At 52.9% G+C, this 23,212-nt stretch overlaps 1 protein-coding gene across 4 annotated transcripts in view; it reads right to left on the bottom strand.

The window, feature by feature from the left end:
* Nucleotides 1-2,992: 2,992 nt before the first annotated feature.
* Nucleotides 2,993-23,212, bottom strand: part of SPIRE2 (spire type actin nucleation factor 2) — a 37,056-nt gene continuing 16,836 nt past the window's right edge. For 3 of the 4 annotated variants that reach the window (XM_053906797.1, XM_053906799.1, XM_053906800.1), the window contains exons 3-15: nt 21,878-22,234; nt 18,753-18,833; nt 18,461-18,625; nt 17,636-17,722; nt 17,271-17,394; nt 17,014-17,183; nt 16,214-16,403; nt 14,475-14,596; nt 11,144-11,278; nt 10,947-11,014; nt 5,544-5,571; nt 4,379-4,494; nt 2,993-4,037 (exon numbers count right to left, since the gene is read on the bottom strand). In XM_053906797.1, the coding sequence (XP_053762772.1) occupies nt 3,815-4,037; nt 4,379-4,494; nt 5,544-5,571; nt 10,947-11,014; nt 11,144-11,278; nt 14,475-14,596; nt 16,214-16,403; nt 17,014-17,183; nt 17,271-17,394; nt 17,636-17,722; nt 18,461-18,625; nt 18,753-18,833; nt 21,878-22,234 (1,866 nt within the window). In that variant the 3' untranslated portion in view covers nt 2,993-3,814. Of the gene's footprint in view, nt 4,038-4,353; nt 4,495-5,543; nt 5,572-10,946; nt 11,015-11,143; nt 11,279-14,474; nt 14,597-16,213; nt 16,404-17,013; nt 17,184-17,270; nt 17,395-17,635; nt 17,723-18,460; nt 18,626-18,752; nt 18,834-21,877; nt 22,235-23,212 lie in introns of all 4 variants that reach the window. The other variant, XM_053906798.1, reaches the window with a different exon arrangement.

The following is a 23,212-nucleotide window of genomic DNA, read 5'->3' as shown; positions in this document are numbered from 1 at the left end:
CCCGCTCTGCACGTGACTCCTTTCAGTCTGCCTCCACAGCTGCAGGTGGGACATTTTCCTCCTTATTAAAAGTAAGCAATCCAAATCGAGGAGCTTCCCAAAGCTGCGGACGGATTTCTGGACGTCCGCCTCCCCGGGATAGACTGGAACCGAATGTTAGGGGCGGTCCTGGAAGTTTGCTTTTTGTTGTCGTTAATGCGTCCCGGGTGATTCTCCTGTTTATCTACGTATGGGAATCTGTGGTTTAAGGTGGAGGCTCGCCACCCTTACTGTGTTTCATAACCTCCTGGGGAGATTTTTGCAATAAAGATCAAGGACATACCCCTGGAAATTCCGAAATGGCGTCAGGCATTGATTAAAAAAAAAAAATTAATGTTTATTTCTGAGACACAGCGCGAGCAGGGGAGGGGCCATGAAAGAGGGAGAGACAGAATCCGAAGCAGGCTCTAGGCTCCGAGCTGTCAGCACAGAGCCCCACGTAAGGCTCTAACTCACGAACTGAGAGATCATGACTGAGCTGAAGTCACCTTAACCACCTGAGCTACCCAGGTGCCCCTGGCATTATTTTTTTTTTTAATTTTTTTTAACGTTTTTATTTATTTTTGAGACAGAGAGAGACAGAGCATGAACGGGGGAGGGGCAGAGAGAGAGGGAGACACAGAATCAGAAGCAGGCTCCAGGCTCTGAGCCATCAGCGCAGAGCCCGACGCGGGGCTCGAACTCAAGGGACCGCGAGATCCTGACCTGAGCCGAAGTCGGACGCCCAACCGACTGAGCCACCCAGGCGCCCCCTGGCATTATTTTTTAAAAAGCTCTTCAGGGAATTAAAATGTGCAGGCAAGATTGAGAACCACAGAGGTCTAATGCAGGAGCAAGACGATGTGGTGTGAGTTTGTTAGAAGAGAATACAGGCACCCTTGAGTGTGGGGGTGGCACTGTACTAAATTCTTACCTCCTGGGAGGTGGGTATCCCCACCTTTTAGAGGTAAAGAAACTGGGATTCAGAGAACGACTGGCCCAGGTAGAACCTGGATTTGCTGCAGGTTGGTGGGTCTAGAGTTCAAATGAGAAAGGACCAAGAAAGGGAGGCCGGAACGGGGTGGGTCATGCCCTCTCGGATCCCCATCTCTTGACGGGTGAGCTGCACGCATCTTGCCTCCCTCATAAGACTGCATGTTCCTCTCTCAGATTGGGAATTGAGTCTCCAGAGACACACAGAGGAAGACAGCACTGGAGGGCACATGGCTGCTCTCTCAAGCCTGCCCCATGCCCCTCCTCCTCCATCCACTCCCCTGGAGTACCCTAGAACTTACCCTCCTTCCCTCCCATAATCCCACTATTAAAGGGTTATGCCCAGCACAGGTGGACCCTCCAGGACACCACTCTCTCGTCCATTCGGATTGTCCAGGGCCGGGCTAGTTATTAAATAGATTTTTTGTCACCCCTGAAGTGATGTGACCAATTTATACAGGTTTTTTGCCCCGCCTGTGGATGGAAACTTAGGGAGTCTCAACCTGCAGGAGCTTTCTCCTTTGCCTTCCACAGGAGTGCGGCCAGGTGACACTGAGATTGGCAACATCAGGCCCAGCTTGAGTGGTGCCCTCCCTGAACGTATGTTTCTGCCTGTGCTACCAAAGGCGTGGTCCTCAGTAAAGAATTAGGTTGTGACCAGTTCTAGAGAAAGCGACCTGTGTTTGTCACAGTCTGACTTAGGTGGCTCGGCGGGCTGACGGCACCGTGTTCAGGGCCTGGGATCCCCAGGCGGCGAGCCCTGCACTAGCTCCATTCTGACTTCACCTTCAAGCTTGCCATTCAGCCCCACTGTCCCAAGACGGGTTTTTATTCCAAATAGTCCAGACATAGGTTAGAACTCTGGTTTCCCCTACCGGGAATGTGTGCCTGCACCTGTCCCCTGGCCTGTTTCCTCAGCTGTGGAATTAGAACAATGAGGACCGTGTTCACCTCCCAGGAGCGTCTCCCCATGGAGGGTGCTGCACAAATGTCAGCTTTCCCATTGCTGGCTGTGTGACCATGGGCAATTCTTTACCTTTCTGTGCCTGGTTTTTTTTTTTTTTAATGTTTATTCATTTTTGAGAGACACACAGTGAGAGTGGGGGAGGCACAGAGAGAGGGAGACACAGGGTCCGAAGCAGGCTCCAGGCTCTGAGCTGTCAGCACAGAACCTGATGTAGGGCTCGAACCCACAAACATCATGACCCGAGCCAAAGTCGGGCGCACAACTGACTGAGCCAGCCAGGTGCCCCTCTGTGCCTGCTTTCTTATGTTTAAATGGGAATAATAATACTCCCTGCCCATGAAGTACCTAGAACAGGTGTTGAGAGCTGGCTGTTTTTACTGGCTGTTGTAATGTAGTGTCATTGAATGTTCTGGACCCCAGCTGACGAAGTACCCTCCCCTGTAGGCCCATCTGTCACAAGTCCTGTGCCTCAGGGCCTCCTCTGGGCCAGTGTGGCAAACATTAGAGCCTGGCATTGGATAGGCCTGAATTGAGATCCCAAGTGAGCTGTGTATCTTTGGCAAATTCCTTCCTCCGTCTGGAGCCTTGGTTTCCTTATCTGGAAGGTAGGATGACAACAGAAACCCCCCCCACCCCCACTCTCCCACCCCCACCACCAGATGCATGAGGCAGGCAGAGCACACAGGTGCAAACCTAAAGGAATCATGTGCCCAGAGAACAGGAGTAGCCATCTGGGGATGAGGCCACAGGGTCTCCCAGGCTGGCAGGTTACAGGCCTCAGGCTGAGCCGAATGCAGCCCTGCTGGCCAGAGGACCAAGACGCCAGATCGTGAAGCTGGGCATCACGGGTAGGAGGGGCCTGAGCACCCCCATCTCATGCTGGGCATCCTGAGACACCCGTGTGTGCCCAGTGCGCACCAGAGGGCGGGCTGTCCCTCAGAGCCCAGCTTCCGCCCTTGGAGAATGTGCCCACCACTGTGGCTCAATAGTCCTCACTCCACACCCCGGACAGAAGACTGTGAGACCACCTTTATTAGGCCAAGAATGGCCTCGTGTACAAATTTACAGAGTTCCTCCCTGTACCGGGACCCCCAGCATCGCCAGGGCCCTGGAACCAGCACCATCTCTGGACCTCTGAGTCTGTGCGGATGGCAACACCAGCCATGTGGCATACTGGCTGGGGCGTGGATGCTGGGCAGGGAGCAAGGAGTGAGCTTGGCCTTGGGCCTTCCAAGTGGAAGGGCGTGACACCCACCAGGAGAAGATCAGCCCACTCACGGTCTTCCCCAGTGGCCTCTGCTGCCCGGGTTCCTGCTCAGAGTGCAGAGGCCAGCAGGATGCTCCCGTCTACCCGGGAACCACGGTGTCCTGTCCCAACCTGGACATCTACCCAGGGAGGGGAAGCTGCCGTGTTCTCATCCTTGGGATGGAGGAAAGAACAAAAACGGGGGTGGGGGTCTCTCCAGAGCCCCATCATCTGGAATCCACTGTTGTATCTCCAACATGCCCTTCCCGAGTGAGAAAACCCACTCCCATCCCACCCAAGGTCTCCCAACAGGAAACAGCCTCCCCCAGGGAGGGTCCTGCAGTGAGCCTGACCCCAAATACACTCTAGGGCCAGGACAGATGTATATAAATATATAGGCTGTGTGTATATATCGTATAAATGTATCTATATATGTATATATGTACATGCACACGTAGGAGGGCAGGCCAGCAGCTGTGCCTCAGGATAGGGAGTTTCTCAGCCAGGTCCAGGACTAGCCTGGCTCCTCCTCAGAGGTCTGGCCACCTTGAAAAGCCTCTGGCTAGATGTCGCAGGAAGGCCGAGAGCCATCACTTGAAGTTGAGAGTCCAGGTGTTAGGGATGTACAGGGACTGGGTCTGGCGGGTGCGGCGAGGCGTGGCGTTGAGGGCATCCACACTCTTGCGGCTGGAGCGCACTACGTCTGCCACGAAGCTGGTGCAGTCACTGCAGACGTCCTTGAGGACAGAGCCGTGGGTGTAGATGTGTGGGAATGCCTCCTCCACACTCGGCCACTGGGGCCCCTGCAGGGATCTGGAGCAGGACGGAGCCATCAGGGAAGTCTCCCTCTGGTTCCTTTCTCCATGTCCACAGCCTACCCCCCGACCCCCCCCCCCCACACACACACGCATCCTTCCCACCCACCCCCCGCCCCCAGCAAAAGCTCTTCCTCAAGAGGATCTGACCACCCGGTTCAGTTTCCAGCTCACACTACTTAGCCCCCAGAGCTCTCTGAGACATCCCTTTCTGGACAAGTGCCTTGGATTTCTGTGTCCTGGCAGTGTCCCAGCAAACCACCCCACCCACCCCAGCTCCTGTATTACTCTCGATGCCTGATCACCACAGTGACCTCAGCAAAGGGCAAAGGAACGCACTGGAAGGCATCTCTTCTCTGGGTCGGCGTGGTTCTGGTAGCTGACACCCTCCGAGGACTCTCAAAGCCCAGCGTGTAGACAGGAATGTGTGCAAACTTCTTAGAAGGCATCTTCATCTACAACACAGAGGGAGATGTGGACAAGGCTACCCCAACAGAGATGGCGAGGAGCACAGGCGTGCACGCGGGCGCGCATGCACACACGAACAGCTGCCTGCTCTGGGCCTGTGGGGCGGCAGGGGAGTGTCTGCAGGGTGCCGTGGTGACCGTGTGTGCTCTCTGGATGCCCACCCCATGCCGGCCACCTGAAGGCATGTGTCTCCTCACTTGTTCCCCACACCCAACCACACGCTGCTCATCCAGACAGGCGTACCCAGAGGGCCCGCCAGCATGCCCTGCATGCAGTAGATACTTCATGAGTTGGAGGTTGCCCAGTGCTGAAACCGCAAAACGCAAAGGGTTTGAAAACTGGTGGTAAAACCCTTTTCCAGCAAGCCATGGTTTCTAGGCGGAGGTGTGGTGGGGTGACAGAGTTCGAAGTGTGACTACCCTTCTACGTTTGCACACCTCCATATACGCAGACGTGCCCAGACTGCTACAAAGAACCTTTCCAGAAACACTCAGGGAAGATGTAGCGTCAGAAGGTAAGAGTCCAGGGGCACCTCGGTGGCTCAGTCAGTTAAGCATCCGACTTCGGCTCAGGTCCTGATTTCTCGGTTCATGAGCTCAAGCCCCATGTCAGGCTCTGTGCTGACGGCTCAGAACCTGGAGCCTCCTTCAGATTCTGTGTCTCCTCTCTCTCTGTCCCTCCCCTGCTTGCTCTGTCTCTCTCAAAAATAAATAAACATTAAACTTTTTAAAAATAAAAGAAGGTAGGAGTCTTAGAGGGAAAATGAAGGGTTTTTCTTGGCAGTAGCCTGCTCACATGGAACGTTAAAAAAAAACAACAACACCTACAAGGGTCTTTAAAAACTACAGTCTTGGAAACTGTAGGGATGGGTCTTGTGTGGAGGAAGGAGACAGACAAAGTGACTGGTGCACGTCTGACCGGCCAACAGGAGACAGCAGAGCCTCTGTCCCCCGGCTCTGCCCTCCTGGACAAGCCAAGTCAACCACAGGACACCTCAGATACCTGGGGCCTCGCTCAGACCCCAGACGATCCTCACCTTTATGCTGCAGGAAGTGCAGACTGCCCTGGAGGGAAAGAAGAGGGACGCGGGGTCAGCAGTGAAGAAGCCACAGAGAGACCATTCCCACCAGGCAAACTGCCCGCCCTTCTGCTAGAGACCAGTTACCTCAGTGCTTTACGTGTTTTACCCCCCAAATCTTTTCTTTTTACTTAGGCTGCATCCAAAATATTTCTGCCCCTCACAGCTGGCTTTTTCTCTGAAACATTTCGGTCCGGAGCTTTCTCACGCCCTCTGCACTTGCATGTGCCTGACGCCTCCTGCCACAGAGGCACCATCTGAGCCAGAGGCGCCCCGAGCAGCTCAGTCTTAAGCAGTGATTAACATCTTTTGAATCCCCACTGCTGACTTAAAACACAAATGCCTTCCTGTACAAATTCAGACACTAGAGAGAGCCGTGACTGCAAATCGTAAAGCCCACCCTCAGTGGCAGACCCTGGTGACGCGTTTCCCCTTCTCTGGATCTAAGTATGACGGACAAAGATACACGCTTAAAATAAAACAAAAATAAATGAAGTGGGGTGTTATGCATACTATTCTATAAAGATACACCTGGGGTTCTTCTCTGCATTAGGACAGATGGTCCAAGTTCATTTTTTAATTTTTTTTAACGTTTTTATTTATTTTTGAGACAGAGAGAGACAGAACATGAACGGGGGAGGGGCAGAGAGAGAGGGAGACACAGAATCGGAAGCAGGCTCCAGGCTCCGAGCCATCAGCCCAGAGCCCGATGTGGGGCTCGAACTCACGGACCGCGAGATCGTGACCTGAGCTGAAGTCGGACGCTTAACCGACTGAGCCACCCAGGCGCCCCTCAAGTTCATTTTTTTTTTTTTTAATTTTTTTTTCAACGTTTTTTATTTTATTTTTGGGACAGAGAGAGACAGAGCATGAACGGGGGAGGGGCAGAGAGAGAGGGAGACACAGAATCGGAAACAGGCTCCAGGCTCCGAGCCATCAGCCCAGAGCCTGACGCGGGGCTCGAACTCACGGACCGCAAGATCGTGACCTGGCTGAAGTCGGACGCTTAACCGACTGCGCCACCCAGGCGCCCCTCAAGTTCATTTTTTTAAAGCAAGGGACTGTGCTGTCTTACATGGATGTCTCATAATGGTTTTGCCACCAAGAAAACTCTAGGTTAATTATATTTGATTTCACTGCGGTCAGGAAACTTACTTTCCATGACTTGAATCCTTCCACGTTTTTGAGACTTGTTTTCTGACCCAGAATATGGTGTATTTTGGTAAATATCCCTCGTGCACATAAGAAGCATGTACACTCTGCTGTGGTTGGCAGAGTGCTCTATGGATAGCAGATCAGGTTGGTTGTCAGTGTCATTCAAATCTTCTTAGTTTTTTTCTGTTTACAAGTCCTACCAATTATTGAGAGAAGGCTATCGAAATCTCTCACTTTAAGTGTGGATTTATCTATTTTGCCTTGCAACTTTATCAGATATTTACTGCATGTATTTTGAATCTCTGGTTAGGTATATGAAATGTCCAGAAGGGTTATTTCCTCCCTCTGTCGTTAGGAAAGGGACTCCTTTATCTCCAGTAATGTTTTTTGCCATCTACTTTGATATTAATGTCATCTTTCTTTTGACTGGTATTGGCATGGCATATCTTTATCCATTCTTCTCCTAACCAACTTTTGCCTTTTTATTTAAAGTACATGTCTTAGGGGCGCCTGGGTGGCTCAGTCCGTTAAGCGTTGTACTTCGGCTCTGGTCATGATCTCACGGTTCGTGAGTTTGAGCCCTGAGTCGGACTCTGTGCTGACAGCTTGGAGCTTGGAACCTGCTTCGGATCCTGTGTCTCCCTCTCTCTCTCCCCCTCTCCTGCTCACACTCTGTCTCTCAAAAATAAATAAACATTAAAAAAATTTTTTTTTATAAATAAAAAAGTAAAGTACATGTCTTAGGTGCCTGGGTGGCTCAGTTGTTAAGCATCTGACCTTGGCTCAGGTCATGATCTCAGGGTTTGTGTGTTTGAGTCCCACATTGGGTGAGCTTGAGCCCCACTTCTCTCTCTCTCTCTCTCTCTCTCTCTCTCTGCCACCTCCCTCCCTCCTCTACCCTCTGCCCCTCCTAGGATTCTCTCTCTGCCCCTCACTCATCTGCGCATAAATACATACATACATGAATATGTAAATACACACATACATCCATAAAGAAGTACATACATACATACATAAAGCGCATGTTTGCAGGCAGCAGTCTTGCTTTCTTCACTCAATCTGGGACACGGCCTATTAGTCCAATTGTTTAGACCTTTCACAGTTAAGGTAATTATGACACAGTGGAATTTAGGGCTGTTGTTTTGCTGTTTGTTTTCTTTTGGCCCTATTTGTTCTTTGTCCCCTTTTCCTTTCTGCCTCCTGTATTAATCGACTATTTTTTATGATTCCACGCTATTCCTCTGTTTTATTGTTTTAGTGGTTGCTTTCAGACTTACACTACACTCCTTAACTCTACCTTCAATAACATCTTACCACTTCACGTAGAGCACAAGAAGTCTCCTATAGCATACCTTTATCCCCTCCTTGGCCTTAATGCTATGGTTATGATACTTCTTACAGATGCAAGTCCTACAGTACCTTGCTGTTAATTTTTTGGCATGCCTGGTAATCATCGATTGGATACCAAGCACTGAATTTCACCCTGTTGGGTGCTAGATATTGATTTACCTTGTAAAAAGTTATAACAAAATACTCTTCTATGTCATCTTCGTACTTGCTGTTTCTGGTGCTCTCCCGCTCTTTCCATTTGCTATCATTTTCCTTCTATGTGAAGGACCTTGTTGAAAATTGTAGTGTGGGTCTACTGGTAAAGAATTCTTTTGGTTTTTGTATTTCTGGATATGTTTTTATTTGTGTCTTTGTTTTTGCTTGTTCGTTTGTTTTATTATTATTTTTTTAAGTTTACTTATTTTTGAGACAGAGACAGAGCATGAGCAGGTGAGGGGCAAAGAGAGGGAGACACAGAATCGGAAGCAGGCTCCAGGCTCTGAGCCATCAGCACAGAGCCTGACCCAGGGCTCGAACCCAGGAACCGCGAGATCATGACCTGAGCTGAAATCAGATACCCAATCGACTGAGTCACCCAGGTGTCCCTGTTTTATTTGAGAAAGAGAGAGAGAGCGCGCACTTGTGTGCTGCAGAGAGAGGGAGAGGGAGAGGGAGAGGGAGAGAGAATCTCAAACAGGCTCCAGGCTGAGCGTGCTGGGTTCCATCTCACGACCTGAGCTAAAATGAAGAGTCAGACAACCACCTGAGCCACCCAGGTGTCCTTTGTCTTTATCTTTGAAGCATACTCTTTCTTGGTTTAGGGTTTTAGATTGACAGTTTTTCAGTCCATCAGAAACGCTGGTTTACTCTCCTCTTGCTCACGTTATCTCAGTGAGAAGTCTTTATTTGCTGGCTGATTTTAAAAATTCTCTTTATTACTGGTTTTTAATCAATTTGATTAATATATGGCTTGATATGATTTTATTCATGTTTCTCATGCTTGGGATTAAGTTTCTTGTAAGTTTATATTTTTCATCAAATTTGGAAAACTTTTTAAGCTATTATTTCTTCAAATACTTTTTCTGTCCCCCCCCCCCCCTTTTTCTTTGGGGACTTTAATTACATCTATATTAGGCTTAACATTAACCCACAGGTCACTGAGACCATTTTCACTTTTTAAGTTATTTTTTCTCTGGAGCGCCTGGCTGGCTCAGTCGTTAAAGGATGGGACTCTTGATCTTGAGGTCGTGAGTTTGAGCCCCACATTGGGTGTAGAGATTACTTAAATAAGTAAAACTTTTTAAACATTCTAAAAAAAAATAACATTTTCTCTCAGTGTTTTCATTTTAGGTGGTTTCTATTGCTTGGTCTTTGAGTTCACTAATGTTTTCTTCTGCACATTCTTCTGGATGTTCAATCCAGTGTAATTCCAAACGTTCATCCAAACATTCTAGTTCCAGGTCTAGAACTTTGTGTCTTTTTATCTTTCATGCCTCTAACTTTTTGAACATATGAAATAGTTTAGAACTTCAGAACTGCTAATTCGAATGTCTGTGTCAGTTCCGGGAGTCTTTCTTTTTTCTTTTCTTTCTTTTTTTTTTTTTTAAATAGTGAGAGAGTGAGCATATACGTGCATGTGAGCAAGGAAGGGAGGGGCAGCGGGGGAGAGAGAGAATCCCAACCAAGCTCCACACTCAGCACGGAGCCCAGTGCAGGGCTGGATCCCATAAACTGTGAGATCACAACCTGAGCTGAAATCAAGAGTCGGATGCTCAACCAACTGAGCCACCCAGGTGCCCCAGTTCTGGGCAATTTTGACTGATTTTTCTATCATGGGTCGTATTTTCTTGCTTCTTGACATGCCTGATAATCTTTGGATGCTAGACATTTTCTCTTGCTGAGTGCTGGATAAGATAGTTAGGAATAGTTTGGTCCTTTCCAAACTATTTCCAAGTCTTGCTTTTATGAACTTTTAGGTCTGGAACAATGCTCAGTCTGGGGGCACTTATTGCCCACTAGTGGAACAAGACCTTCAATGGTTCGAGAATTACAACATTTCCACCATGGCTGGTGGGAACACACACTATTCCTAGTACTGTTCCTTGAAAGCTTTAGCACAGGGTCAGTACACTTTTTCTGTAAAGGGTCACAGAGCAAACATTTTGGATATGGCTAAATGAATAATAAACAAATGGGTGTGGCTTTGTTCCAATAAAACTTTATTCACAAGGCAAGTAGTAGGCCAGATTTGGCCTGGGGGCCGGAGTCTGCCAGTACCTGCTTCAGGATGATTCTTTCCCAGCCTTCAGGAGCTTCCTTTCCTTGTATGTGCTGATTGGTCCCCTACTGAACACTCCAGGACAATCTCCTGCAGGCCCGAGGCTTGCCCTGGGGACAGCTCTCCCCCGGCTGGAAATCTGCACTAAGACCTCTGGCTGCCTTGGTCCCTCTGGCTTCTCGGCTTTACTGCCTCCAGTCAAGGAGCTGAGTGGCCTCTGGGCTGTGACCTAGAAACTCCAGGCAATTGAGGCCATCCTTGGGCTCACCTGTCTCCTTCCTGCTGTTGCCCGATAGTCAATATCTTGAAAACCGTTGTTTCCTGTTCTTTGGGTTTTTTACTTTTTACGGGTATTTTTGGTTGTTTCAGGTGGAAGGTGCCTGTTCTGATGCCTGTTACACTACCTTGGCTGAAAAGGGAAGCCCCTTAGCTATTAACATGAACTTAAAAATGAGAAATTAACGTTCTGTAGTTGCACTAGCCACAGTGCATGAAGAAACATCCCCACAATCACAGGAAATTCTACTGGACAGTGCTGGCTTAGAAACCTTACTGCTCCTCCCGTGTTACTCACAGCCAAGGTGCTTACACAGGCTTACCTCTTGCAAAAGAGACAGGTGGGTGGCCAGGAGAACAGCGGGAACTTGGCTCGGCAACAGCAACAAATCTGTAAGCAAAGGACCAGATGAGTTAGTCCTGCGTGGTGAGGGAGCAATCCAGGGTCCAGGCTGCCTGGCCCGCCCTCAACCCAGGGCTCCTGCCTGCTGAGGGAGCAGCTGGGTCCGGGCCACCTCACCTTCCCCTTCCTGAGACTGCTGACGAGCTCCTTGTTCTGCAGGAACTTCTCCATCTCAGCCTTGACCAGCACACGGCGCACATCCATCACTTCCTCCACGGTCAGAGCAAGGCTCTCCGCGGGGTGGCTGAACTCCTGGGGATAAAAGGGTCAATGGGTCAGTGCTCCTCAGGCCTTGAGGGACGAGGCCTTTCAGGAGTCTGTCCATAAGGGTCTCTCTTCTCTGAGGACTCTGGAATCTTCCTGGCCTCAGTCTACCCAAACCTAGCAACTTCCTAAAACACCCCAGCCTTCACCTCATCTACTGCCGGGACCCACACACGCTACTCCTGTCACCCGGCCCGCACCCAGCCTGCTGATGACCACATCCCTCTAGCATCCCCGCCTCTGTTCACGGTGCTCTCCAGACCAGAAACATCTGCCTCCCACCTCGTTCCCCACCTGCAAACACACACCACCACCGGTCGCAACCATCCAGAGGCCCCAGGCCCACCTCCTCTCCTTCTGAAGCCCTTCACCACAGAGCTCTCTCTCCCCTGGCGGCTGAAGGCCCTAGGCGCCTCCTGCATGCTGCCTGACTCGGTGCTCACCACCAAGCGTGCCAATCTGTAGGTGGTACGTGTCCCGCCTGCCACAGCCACCTACCCCTTTGGGCCACCGCAGTGACTGTGCCTCATTCTGCCCACCCTCCGGAGGGGTTGCTCAGCTCCTCTCCTATAAAGTGGGGTGTCTTCCAGCTTCATTGAGATAACACACAAAGTCCTTAGCGCCACGCCTGGCACCCCAAATTATTAGCTACGGAGATGAGGCATCATGAGGGGTGGCCCCCCACGAGGGGGCCACAGAGATGGGGGTTGGGATGCGTGATTTGTTTCTTTCACATTGCTGGTGGATTATCCTATTTAGGGTTGCTCCTGTTGGGAGCGGAGACCAGCAGGTTGCTCATCAGATTGGCCATGAGTACATGTTCAGGGCAGAGATGGGTGTGGAGGTTACATGAGGTCTGACAGCCAGACGTCTCAGAAAGCACTCCTGACATCTGTGCCAAGAAGACACTTAAGGGGGTGCCTGGGAGGCTCAGTCAATTAAGCGTCCGACTTTGGCTCAGGCCATGATCTCATGGTTCATGGGTTTGAGCCCCGCGTCAGGCTCTGTTGTCAGCAGGGAGCCCGCTTTGGATCCTCTGTCTCTCTCTCTCTCTCTCTCTCTCTCTCTCTCTCTGCCCCTCCTTCATGTACTCTCTCTCTCTCAAAAATAAATAAACATTTAAAAAAGTAAGAGTGGAGCACCTGGGTGGCTCAGTCGGTTGAGCATCCGACTTCAGCTCAGGTCATGATCTCACAGTCCGTGGGTTCGAGCCCCGCATCGGGTTCTGTGCTGACGGCTCAGAGCCTGGAGCCTGTTTCAGATTCTGTGTCTCCCTCTCTCTGCCCCTTCCCCGCTCATGCTCTGTCTCTCTCTGTCTCTCAAAAATGAATAAACGTTAAAAAATAAAAAAAGAGTTCACTTATGGGGGGTGCCTCGGTGGCTCAGTTAGTTAAATGTCCGACTCTTGGTTTCGGCTCAGGTCATGATCTCACGGTCCGTGGATTCAAGCTCCGTGTCAGGCTCCATGCTGACGACGTGGAGCCTGCTTGGGATTCTCTCTCCCTCTCTCTCTCAAAATAAAGAAATAAACTTAAAAAAAAATACACTTATGGGACTTGCCATTTTAAAATGGGCCTCCCCACCCTGAATACTTAATTAAAGGAATACATACGTGTCCCCCAATTCCTTGACTTCCCTTCAAGAAGTGGCCTTCCTCTTTCCCTGCCGCCCTGAGTTAAGCAGGGGCTTGAGTGCATCACGATTCAGCCCCACCCGTACCCACCGCCATGGCCGAGGGAGGCATCGCTGCTTTACAAGAGGGGGTGAAGACCGCCCTCACCCATGGTGGCCCAGCAAGTGGGCTCTGAGGAGCTGCCAAAGCCTTACACGAGGCCCACGCCCGTCTCTGAGTGTCCACGCGGTGGAGGCACCTCGTGCTGAGCACCGGGTCAACCTAATTACTGGTGATGACGACAAGAAGCGAGGGGAGCGGGTCGGCCTCTGTAAAAGTGACAGGAAAAGCCCCGTACGGTGGTTGGTTGTAGTTGTGTGGTGGTTAAGGACTACGGCAAAGAGTCTCAGGCCAAGCAGGTCGTCAAGGAATGCTTCCAATGCAAGAAATGAGCAAGTAAAAAACTTGGTCCTTGTTCCTCCCACAAAAAAATAAAGAAAAGCGGGCCTTAATCCCCCTCCCCTGAGGATGTACTTAGCGACTCACTTCTAATGGACAGAGAAAGCCGGAGATAACAATGAGTCACTTCTGAGACTTGGTCGTAAAGACACTGGCTTCTGCCTTGCTGTTTCTCAGACCACCAGCTCTGGGGGAAGCCAGCCACCATGCTGTGAGGACACCCGAGAGCCCTGTGAAGAGGTCCACGTGCAGGGGAAGCTCGGCCTGCCGGCAACAGCCACAGGAGAAGCCACCTTCCAAGTGCCCCCTGCGGGGAGGCCCTGAACCAGGCCGCCCAGCCGAGCCACTTCTGGATTTCTAACCCTCAGAAGCTCTGTGAGATAATAAGTGTTTGTTGTTTACAGTTTTTTAAGTTTTGGGGTAATTTTTAATGCAGCAGTAGATGATACAGAACTTGGTTGGGGAGTATCAGTGGTAACACTACCTTATAATTTTAGGGCACTTTTCAAGGCAATTTTAACGTGTGTTCTCATGTAAGCCTCTTGACAAAACTTCAAGGAAATGATGGTAACGACATTGTTGACATCCGGATGCCCTGTGCTCACCAGGCACTTCACCTGTCATCCCTCTGATGAAAGCATACGCCAAGGCTCAGGTCCAAGGATGGGGGGCGGGACTCAAAATACCAGCAGGTGTTAGCTCCTCCCAGTTACAAGTCAGATAAAACCCAACGCTGAGAAAGCCCAGATGCAGAGAGTAAGCAGCGTAGTGCCAGAATCATGACCCTATAAGATGCTGTCACATCTCGCTGCCTTCGGGCACAGAGCTCCAGTCTCCCATCTGTCCTAACCCCCACAGGGAACTAAGAACTTCAGATGTCCCCAGTCTCCTTAGCAAGGTCCTTTCTTTGGCCTTGGGGCTGCAGTTCCCAGAAGTCCCAGAAGGGAGCAGCAAAGACCAACCTCAGATTTGGTGGTTCTGGAGCAGACCTAGCCACACCCACGGAAGGAACTGCCCCACCCCTGCTGGGCCCTGTCCAGGGGAGAGGTGAGGATAAGGGCCCAAGAGGCGCCCCCACCCAGCACCCTGGACAACAATGCCTCCATCACTCACCAGCCACAGATGATTGGTGTCTGGGGCTGCAGAAGCCTCCGGCCGGTCCTCTGCTGAGCCCAGGTCACTGTGTGGTAGAGAGCTAGGGTCAGGCTGGACCTGGACACTTACAGGGAAGGAACCTAGAGTAAGAGCACAGGAGCCCTGTCAGGACAACCAGGCAGACACTGTGTGGGAGGGCTGTGCCCAGGGGGTGATGGAGACGGCTGGTCAAGCAGTAGGGGGCCATGGGGGCAGTAATCAAGGAGAAGGTCATGTAGAGAGCAAGTCAGTGTGGCAGGCTCAAGGGACACCTGCAGGGGCCCCATATCTTATCCCGGTGAACGAGCCAACATCAGGAGCCGCATGGCCGCCAAAAGTGAAGGCAGATGGCAGCAGTCATGCAGGAAGACGTCACTAGTGCCACTCACTGCACTTCATGCAGAGAGGGGTGGAGCAGGACCTGAGAGGCAGCTCTGAGTCTTCAGGACACTTGTGGGGGGACAAGGACAGTGAAGTATGGAATTGGCCTGGCCTGGACCTCTTCACTCCAGAAAGTGCATCAGCTACCAAGCTGGACCACCTTGAGGCTGGCAAGAGAACAGGGTGGCTCAAGATAACGCTGAGAGCAGAAAGGGTGGCCTGGCCACGTATAGTAGGAAACAGTGGATGGGGGAAGATAACCCCATGTCCCGTCAGCACGTTGTGGAGCACAGCCCTACAACAGTGGGACGAACTGACCCTGTGTGGCCAGTAGGATTTTTCTGTCCTCTGTGCTGAGCAGGGAAACAAGGTGACAAGTCAGGTTCTAGAGTGGTGTGTGTGGCACGACCCATCTGGTTCACTGCAGACAAGTTTTCACTGATCAGAAAAAAAAAGACTAGAAGGATCTGTCAATCATCTATCTGTCCACCTAGCTATTTGTCTATCCATCCATCCATCCATCCACCCATCATCATCCATCATCCATCCATCCACCATCCATCAATCCACCCATAATCCATCCATAATCCACCTATCCATCTTCTGTCATCCATCTATCCATCCATCATTGACCCATCATCCATCATTGTCCATTATCCCTGTCATTCATCTACCCACCCATCTATCATCTCTCTATTCATCTACCCATCATCCATCCATCTATCCATCCATCCATCTATCCTTCTACCATCTATCCATCCATATATCCACCCAACATCCATCCACCTATCCTTCTACCAAACACCCATCCATCCAAGTATCTACCTATCATCCATCCATCCATCCACCTATCCTTCTACCAACCATCTATCCATCCTTCTTCCATCCACCCATCCATCCATCTTTCTACCATCCGTCCATCCATCCAAGTATCTACCTATCATCCATCCATCCACCTATCCTTCTACCATCCATCCATCCATCTATCCATCCATCCATCCATCCTCCATCCGTCCAATTTTCTTTTCATATACCAATATATTACTAGTAATGATCCCTGAGTACTAGAGTCATGCGAATGTTTTAAAGTTTTTTAAGAAGTGTTATTTATAATAAATGTGGATTACTAATTTAATAAGAAAGTTTTCAAGTCAAAAAAGTGGGGGATGCCTGCCTGAGGCAATGAGTCTGGGCTTGAACTTTAAACACCCTTCCTGCAGGTATGACCTCCCTATACCCTCTGGATGCTGCCTCCTCAGGAAGACAATGGGACCAGGCCAGGACATGGTGCCCACAGAATAGAGTCAAGGGAGAAGGGGGTGAGAGCCACCACTTGCCCTGCTCCTGGGTGCTTGGCCTCCAGGCGTGCATGCTGCCCGTGCGGGGCCGGGATGATTCCAACCCTCCTTGGGGCTGAGTGCCTGGCTGCAGGCCAGAGGCCACTTCGCTCCGGAGCTGGACCAGGTCATGCTCCGAGAAAGAGCGGTCCCGCTTCAGTGTCACCTCCCCACACGGAGACTCTTCCTCCTGTGGACACACCAGACCCAGCCCTGACCACCAGCGCCTCCTGCCTGTCCCTGGACTGAGGCATAGGACACAGGGGGTGCTGCTGGACCCACTGAGGCCATGGGGTCATCCTCTACTCACTGCCCAGCCTGACTACCCTCTAGCATAGTGGAAGGCAAGTACCTCGAAAACCAACCCCTCCGCTGAGGCCTGTGGAAAGTCCTGAAGGTGACAGGTCTGGTGTCAGGTGCGGCCCACCAAGAGAGCTACTGCCCTAGGTCTCCCTGAGCTCAGCGGGCAGTGAGGGGATGACAGAGGGCCACAATGAGACACACTGGCTTTTCACATCAGCCAGGCGGCTGCTCAGCTTCCCAGCCCCAAGATGATGAAACACGCCCATTCCAGCCCCTTTTGCACTATGGGAATAGGTGGCCCGAGGCCACCGTTCCAGTCACCCGTCTGAGCCACCAAGATGGGGAAGTGTTCCCAAGTCCCACCATGTTTGCTCTCGGGACAGACCCAGCCCCACAGCAGGACGGCAGCTCCAGAGAAGAGTGCTGCCCTCAGCCCTTCTCGCTTGCCCTCCTCCTCCTCCTCCCTGGCCTCTTTCCAGGACCCTGTGGGCTCTGACCTCAGATGTGTTCATCTCCTCCATCTCAGCCAAGGTGGGCGCCTTGAGCAGGACCCGGGGCCGTGGGCGTTGGGTGTTGTTCCCGGCGTCCATGACAGACAGGTTGATGCAGGAAGGGGACTTGGTGTCCCCAGAACAGGCATTGAGGATGCAGGGCAGAGAGCCAAACCCTGGGGGAGGCAGGGAGGTAGGGCAGGACAGGACAGTGAGGGGGGGGAGGGGGGAGGGGGGAGGCGGGGGAGGTATCCCATGCTCACCCCGGCCACGCCAGCGCTCGGCCCCCACCGGGCGCAGCCTCCTCTCCTGCTTGATCTCCTCCAGGATCTTCTCATGCAGGGTCCTCTGCTTTTGGGGTAAGGGGCGAAGCCTTCTCTCTGAGACCTGGAGGGAGTATGGCTCCATGAGGGAAGGGGGTGGCACGGACACAATGGAGCGGGGAGGAACCCTGTGATACGGCCACGCCTATCAGTAGCCGGCTAGCAGGGGGCAGACGGGAAGGTGCCCTATGTGCTCTTGGGGCAGGTCCATCTCGGGACCAGCCTGCCAGCGCCTCCCTCAGTGGAGACTCCAGTCTGCCCTGGGGGAGGGGAGGCCAAGAGTGGAGGCCACGCACAGCTGGTACCTGTTTCAGCGGAGGCCGAGAGCGGATGAAGTCCAGGATGAGTTCATGGGCATCCTTCTTCACCCTGGGAGGAATATCTCCGTCGACCTGTTGGGGAGGATGGGGAGAAGACCAAGGCTAAGGGCTTGATACCCACATGGGCTGGGGCCGTGGGAGGGCTCTCTCAGCCCTGAGCAGGGCCAGGGCCTCACGCCAGCCCTCCCCTCAGGGGCTGCGTGGCAGGCGTAAGGGCAGCAGTGGCACCACCGTGTTCCATTCTTCACGTGGAAACGAAGGCCCGTGACACCCCAGACAGGGTCGCCAAAAGAATGAAATAACTGGCACATTTAGAATTTGTCAAGTGAGGGGTGCCTGGGAGGCTCAGTCAGCTAAGCGTCTGACTTCGGCTCGGGTCACGATCTCATGGTTCATGGGTTCAAGCCCCGCGTCAGGCTCTGTGCTGACAGCTCGGAGCCTGGAGCCTGCTTCGGATTCTGCGTCTGCCTCTCTTTCTGCCCCTCCCCTGCTCTCTCTCTCTCTCTCAAAAGTAAATAATAAACGTTAAAAAAAGTTTTTTAATTTGTCGAGTGCAGCCAGCACAAGGCAAGAGCCGTGTAAACATAAAATGGGGCAACTCGTGGTCTCAACTCCTGACGCTGGTCCTCTGGAACCCTCCATGCATCCCCTCTCCCTCCCTGCCTTTGTCACACTGTGTCCCTGACGTCACGCCGTGTCCAGTGAGTTATGGGAATAAGGGCCACGTCCGCCTGTGCACACTTAAACACCCGGCTCAGTAGCCACAAGCGGGCAGAAGGCCGCTGGCAGGCCCCTCCCCCACCAGCTCACCATGACCTTGCGCAGCTTATAGTTCCTGGCGCGGATGTCCTGCATCAACATCTCGAAGGGGGTGAGCTGGAACTCGGTGGGCAAGGGGTTGAACTCTCGCTCCTGCACCTTCTTAAGCTTCACTCCATGGCGGAGCTCCCGCATGAGCTGGACCCACAGCCGGGCCTGGGCCCCCGAGAAGATGAAAACGGCCCTTAGCTCCGGCAGGGCTGCCCCAGGCCCTCCAGGCACAGACCCGGGGGTGTGGGGGCTGAGCCCAGTGCTCCGGGTCCGGAGCGGAGCCATATCTTACCCAGTCTGTGTGTCCCAGGTTGTCAAGCTCCGCCAGAGGCTTCTCTACCTGCAGTTCATCGTCCCGAAGCTTCTGCAGCATCTGTGCGTCCAAGAGAAGGTAAAAGAATGGTAGCCGCGGGGACACGGGCCCCTGCTGGTCTGTCCGTCTGGGGACACTTCCTTCCCAATGCACTACTATTCCACCAGCTGGAAAAGGGACAAGCGGGCATTCTGGCCAAGGCTTTGGGCTCAGAAGGATCTAGAGAAACCAAGCCACTGGCTTTGGAACCACATGGGACACTTGGTATCCCATCAGCTGTCTCCAGCAGCTTCTCCTGGGCAAGGGCAAGGGTGAGAGTGGAACACTCGCCTGGCACCCACATAGAACTTTCTGGTTTGCAAAAGAACCTGCACCCTTCTCTCACCCGATCCACACAGCCCAGCGAGGCATTGGGTCCTCCAGAGATGGCGGATGCAGGGGAAAGCCCTGTTCTCCCCCATCTGCGAAGAGTTCCCTGTCTTCCTTCAGATCCAGCTCCCAGGGCACATACGCACCCACCCTCTTAGAACACCCATGGTCGCTTCTTCTCGACACGTGATCCCAGCTGGGGTTTTACATTTATCTGTTTCTTTGATTGCTGTCTGTACCATTGGCTCCAGAAGGCCAGAACCTTGTTTATGTTTCTGGTTTTTTCGCACCTTAGTATTCCTGCTCCTAGCACAGCGTGATGGACGCTAAGTCTTAAACAACGGTTGAAAGAATGAATGGATGGCTGGATAGATGAGTGGGTGTGTGGACGGACAGCTGAATGGGTGGATGGATGGGTATAAGGGTAAGAGGGTGAGTTACTCAGAAAGTACTGGGAAACAGACATGGGTACGTATTTAATGACGTGGGGGAAATGCCGCCATCGTGGTGAGGGCCAAAGAAGGACATCAAGGGTTGTCGGGTAACTGTTCTGTGCTGAAAATTTGGGAAGCTGCTACATTCACTGCCTTCATTGCCCTGGATCTTGGCAGCAGCTGGAGCCTCTGTCCTCACCAACTCTCCTACCCTAGAGAAGCATCTAACCTTTAGCACACAGCTCCCACCCCATCCCCCCAACTAAGACAGAACCGGTTACCCTGGCTTTCACCGCAAGCTACTTGCTAAACTGCTTTGGGACGCTCTAGAAAATGCTGCCAAGTCTCAGAGCGGCACAAGGTGTGTAATTCTAAAAATAGACCTGTGCGTGATGTGGCAGTCCCTGTGGCGAAGGGCATGAAGGGTGGGACTCTCATCCCTCCTGTAGTTTCTACCCCTGTCCCTGCACAGGCTGTTTCTTCCTAAAATGCCAGCCCAGATGTGTCCCACCGACAGACCCTCCTCTCACTCCCCGTCACTACCAGCTCCCTGGACATCTCCTGGGTCAATTACTTGGAAGTCTGGAGATGTTTGCTCCTGCTAAAGAAAGAGCTTCTATTGTCTGCATAAGGAATTGATCTTAGCAACAGAGCAGGTGACTTCAGAGCAAGAAAGACAAAAGCATTAAGACCCATCCGGGGGTGCCTGGGTGGCTCAGTCGGTTAAGTGTCCGACTTCAGCTCGGTCGTGATCTCTTAGTTTGTGGGTTTGAGCTCCACATCGGGCTCTGTGCTGACAGCTCAGAGCCTGGAACCGCTTCGGATTCTGTGTCTCCCTCTTTTTCTGCTCCTCCCCGCTCACACTCTTTCTCCCTCTCTCTCAAAAATAAGCAAACGTTAAAAAAAAAAAAAAAAAAGACCCATCCACTAATTGGTGCATTAGAAGAACATCTCCAAGGGGCGCCTGGGTGGCTCAGTCGGTTAAGCCTCCGACTTGGGCTCAGGTCACGATCTCATGGTTCATGGGCTCGAGCCCCGCGTCAGGCTCTGTGCTGACAGCTCGGAGCCTGGAGCCTATTTCAGATTCTGTGTCTCTCTCTCTCTCTGTCCCTCCCTAACTCATGCTCCCTCTGTCAAAAATAAATAAACTTAAAAAAAAAAAAAAAAAAGAAGAACATCTCCAAGATGCCAAGGAGGAGTGGGGAGGGGAGATGGGGAGTGGGCAGAGGAACTACCCACCCTTGGGCCATCAACTGGGCTGCAGATAAGGGCCCAGTGGTGCAAGCACATCTCTGACTTGTCCCAGGCTGGGTCCCAGGCCCCATCAATCAGAACAATCCTGAGAACCTACTCAGGCCCAGAGCTTCGGGGAAGTTGGTCAGGGTGGAACCAGGGACCAACATCAGTCAATTTCAAAAAGCTTCTGCCATTGCCCTGACCTCTACAAAGTCTGCATTTTCTCATTCGTGACTGCTGATGGGAGGCAGGAGTCCCTGTGCCAAGACCCCTGCTTCGAGGAAACAGGTCAGGTCCCACCAAGGGGAAAGCTGGAAAGTTGAAGAAAGACTGTCAGCTACTGATTCTGAGACCACGAAGAGACAGAACAGGCCTGGGGAGACCCCAGCTCTGCCTGTACTAGCTCTGGCTTGGGACAAGGGGACACCTTTCAGAGCCTCTGTTTGCTTATCTGTAAAAGGCAACTGTCACTGAATTTCCTACCTCCCCCAAACTCCAAACACCTGTGTGCACTGAGCTACAGGAAGCGGTGCCAGTTAGCACCCGTTTCCAGAAGAAACCAGCACAGGGGAGGACAGCCAGCCCCATGGGAAGATATAAACATGAGGAGGCAACAGGAAGAAGGGCCCGGGGCCAGAGGCTAGGAGCAGGTTCCTTAATGTCTCTGAGCCTCAGCCCCTTCCTGTGCGAAACCGGTTACGAAGTAGGTGTGAGGGTTAAGTTAAAACCTGCAGAGCATTTAGGACGGTGCCCACACTGAGTGCAGACAGTGGGGCTAGTTTATTCAGAGTCCTGCACTGAGGACTTCCACGTCCTTTGGAGAGACAGAGGGACCGGTGCGTTGGGGGGGGGGGGGGGGGGAGTGTGAAGAGGGCCACAAAGGTACCTCGGTGGCCTCCTCCCCCTTTCCTGTGATTCCTCCCACTGGCGCACCAGCTGGGGAGGCCACTGGCTCGTGCCCCGCTGCCCCTCCACCTGCTCCACCCCTGGCCTTCAGGGAGCCCCCCCCCACGGGAAGCCCCGCCACCCCCCCCGCCCCTCCTTAGCACGTGCTCTCCCAGTCACCTCCTTGGCCTCCCGGACCCTGGCCAGGAAGGCCCGCAGCTCCAGCGTCTCCACGAAGAGGGCGCGGCACACGGCCTGGTAGTGTGCCTGGGCGCCCCGCGGGTCCGTCAGGCGCGCTGCACAGAGCCGCATGGCCTGGGCGAAGGTGCGCACGGCGCGGGGGCTGCCCTCCGCCTCCTCTTCCTCCTCCGGGCCCCCGTAGCCTTCATCCGCAGCCCCGCAGCCGCCGTCCTCACAGTCGTTGTTGGCCATGAGGTCGATGAGCCGCTCCAGCTGTGGGCTCAGCTCTCGCTCCTGGCTGTCGTCCAGGCCCCAGTCCAGCGCGCGGTAAATGGCAAAGCCCAGGGACTGCACCATCTGCAGGACAGGGGCCCAGAGCGTCATGGGGGGTGGGGGCAGGGGGGTGACTCACAGGATGGTGCGGGGTGGGGGGGATAGGCAGGGGGAGGAGAGCAGCCGCAGGGGTCACGGGACAAGCCGCCCAAGGTGACAGCACAGCACAGCCTCTAACAGCCAGCCGGCCACACGGCCGTGTGCCAGGAGCCAAGCTGACACGCCCACGACGGCCCAGCCGCTCCCCCCAACAGCACAGCCCCCGTGGGAAGCAGGTGGGCAAGTCGGCAAGGTCTTACAATCAAACACGCCGTCACCACGAGAAGCGAGGGCCACTCCTCTCCCAGGAGGGAGTCTAAGGAGGAGTCTAAGCAGGAAGGAGGAAAGACACATCCACACAGGGCTGGTCCTAGAAGGCCCAAGCACCCAAACCTGGGATGTCTGAATGTCTTCAACTGGCAGATGGCGACCAAAGCCAACCCATCCTCACAGCGGGGTACCGGGCAGAGGCCCGGCGGATCAAACCGCACATGCTCGTCTACACCCACGGTAAACACAGAGCGGAGGAACCAAAGCCTCCTTGCTGCGCGCTTCCATTTATACGAAACTCTAGGTGAGGCTGATCTGCAGCCACAGAAGGCAGGGCAGCTGAGTGCTGAGGTGGGGACTGGAAGGGACACAGGAGCTCCTGAGCCAATGGTACCGGTGACACGGTGTGCACTGTATTTGCCAGAACTAATCAAGCTCACTGAACGCAAAGCAAACCCCAGTCAATGTGATTTGAAAAATACACAACCTGGGGCACCGGGGTCGCTCAGTCGGTTGAGGGTCCCACTCTTGATCTTGGCTCAGGGCAAGATCTCGTGGTTCGTGAGTTCGAGCCCCGCGTCGGGCTCTGAGCTGACAGCGCAGAGGCTGCTTGGAGTTCTCTCTCTCCCTCTTTCTCTGCCCCTCCCCTTCCTGTGCTCCCTCTCTCTCTCTCAAAAATAAACATTTAAATAA

Source organism: Panthera pardus, unplaced genomic scaffold, assembly GCF_024362965.1.
Source record: "Panthera pardus isolate Hobbes unplaced genomic scaffold, ASM2436296v1 HiC_scaffold_19, whole genome shotgun sequence".
Classification (NCBI taxonomy): Eukaryota; Metazoa; Chordata; class Mammalia; order Carnivora; family Felidae; genus Panthera; species Panthera pardus.
This window is presented reverse-complemented; position numbering and strand designations above follow the sequence as displayed.